This window comes from Elephantulus edwardii, unplaced genomic scaffold, assembly GCF_000299155.1.
Source record: "Elephantulus edwardii isolate Elephantulus edwardi_28Jun2011 unplaced genomic scaffold, EleEdw1.0 scaffold00217, whole genome shotgun sequence".
Taxonomy (NCBI): Eukaryota; Metazoa; Chordata; class Mammalia; order Macroscelidea; family Macroscelididae; genus Elephantulus; species Elephantulus edwardii.
Window position 1 is genome coordinate 383,184 of NW_006399967.1, and position 1,516 is coordinate 384,699.

The 1,516-nt window shown below is 67.0% G+C and overlaps 1 protein-coding gene across 1 annotated transcript in view; it reads left to right on the forward strand.

Moving 5' to 3' along the window:
* The window catches only part of CACTIN (cactin, spliceosome C complex subunit), a 12,729-nt gene that overhangs the window by 9,168 nt on the left and 2,045 nt on the right, over positions 1 to 1,516 (forward strand). The window contains 2 exon segments of the mRNA XM_006897960.1: positions 934 to 944; positions 1,060 to 1,182. Of these exon segments, the coding sequence (XP_006898022.1) occupies positions 934 to 944; positions 1,060 to 1,182 (134 nt within the window).

Consider the following 1,516-nt stretch of genomic DNA (forward strand, 5'->3'; position numbering starts at 1 on the left):
GCGGGCCAGGTGAGGGGCGGGCACACATGGTGCGGGCCAGGTGAGGGGCGCGGGGCAGGCACACATGGCGTGGACCAGGTGAGGGAGGGTGGGCACACATGGCGCGCGCCAAGTGAGGGGCGGGGAGCAGGCTGCTGGAGTGAGCAGGTGACCGTGTGAGCATGCTGGTGGGCGGTGAGCTGGTGAACAGGTTAGCAGGCTGATGGGAGGTGAGCAGGCTGGCGGGAGGTGAGCAGGTGAACAGTGAGCAGGCTGGGTGGGAAGTGAGCAGGTGAGCTGGCAGGAGGTGAGCAGGTAAGCGGGCTGGTGGGAGTGCGTGTGCAGGTAAGTGGCCGGCTGGCGGGAGGTGTGCAGGTGAGAAGGTAGGCAGACATGTGCCAGGCAGGTGGGGGGGTGGAGGTGGGCTGGCAGGCAGCTGGGTGAGGGCGTGGACAGGTAAGCTTGGTCACGTGCCAGGCCCGCTCCAGGACAGATTCCTCCAATCAGGTCAGGCCCACAGGTGGTATCCAGAGCGCTCTAGTGGTCCTGCGGGCATCCCCACACGGCCCGTCTCAGCCCAGTCAGGGTGCACTTGGTGAGGGGAGCTCAGCACCAAGTCACACAGGCTGAACCATGGGGGCTGCTGCCCCATGTGAGCTCATTCTGTCATGTCCCCCGGGTCCCCGGCCCCAGGAGCCCTGCTCTGCCGGTCACTCTCCTTTGTCCCACCCCCACATGGCCCAGTCCCGCCGTCACCTCCTCTGCCGCGGGAACTGTGTACATTCCCTCATAGTTGGCACCTCCGTGTAAACACAGCTCCACTCGCACCCTCCCACGGGACGTGCAGATGCCGGCGCCTCCCCCAGCCTGCAGGGGCCCCTTGGGGCCTGGCGCCCTTGCCTGGGATGCCCCCCACTCCAGGGCTGACCCCCCAGGACACCCTCCCTCCCCTAGGCAGGGGCCCGGTTTAGTATCTGTGGGCCTCAGGGATTTGGGGCCTTGCTCCCTCGCTGGGTCCTAGCAGAGCCTCAGATGGGGAGCCAGCCAGGCTGGAGGCCTGACCCCCGGCCCCTGTCTCAGGCTCCGTGAGCGACACCAGGATGTGCTGCGGCAGAAGCTGTACAAGCTGAAGCAGGAGCAGGGAGTGGAGAGTGAGCCCCTGTTCCCCATCCTCAAGACGGAGCCCCCCTCCCCCGGCCGCAGGTACAGCCTTGGCCCCTGCCTCGCCTGGCTTCTCCTTCAGCCCCAAGGGCATCCCCTCTCCCCTGTCCGCCCTACCCCAGCTGCAGATGCCCTGCTCCCCATTAGGCCCTACTGTCTCTGACCACAGGTACCCAGCTCCCTAGGTAGGTAGGCCATGCCATCCCCCAACTCCACCCCAGGTCGGCCCCACCTCCCTGACTGCCCTCTTTGTTGGACACGGCCCCAGTCTCTCCCCATGACCCTCTCCCCACGAGGGCGACCCTCTCCCCACGAGGGCGACCCTCTCCCCACGACAGCGACCCTCTCCTCTCAACGGCTACCCTCTCCCCATGAC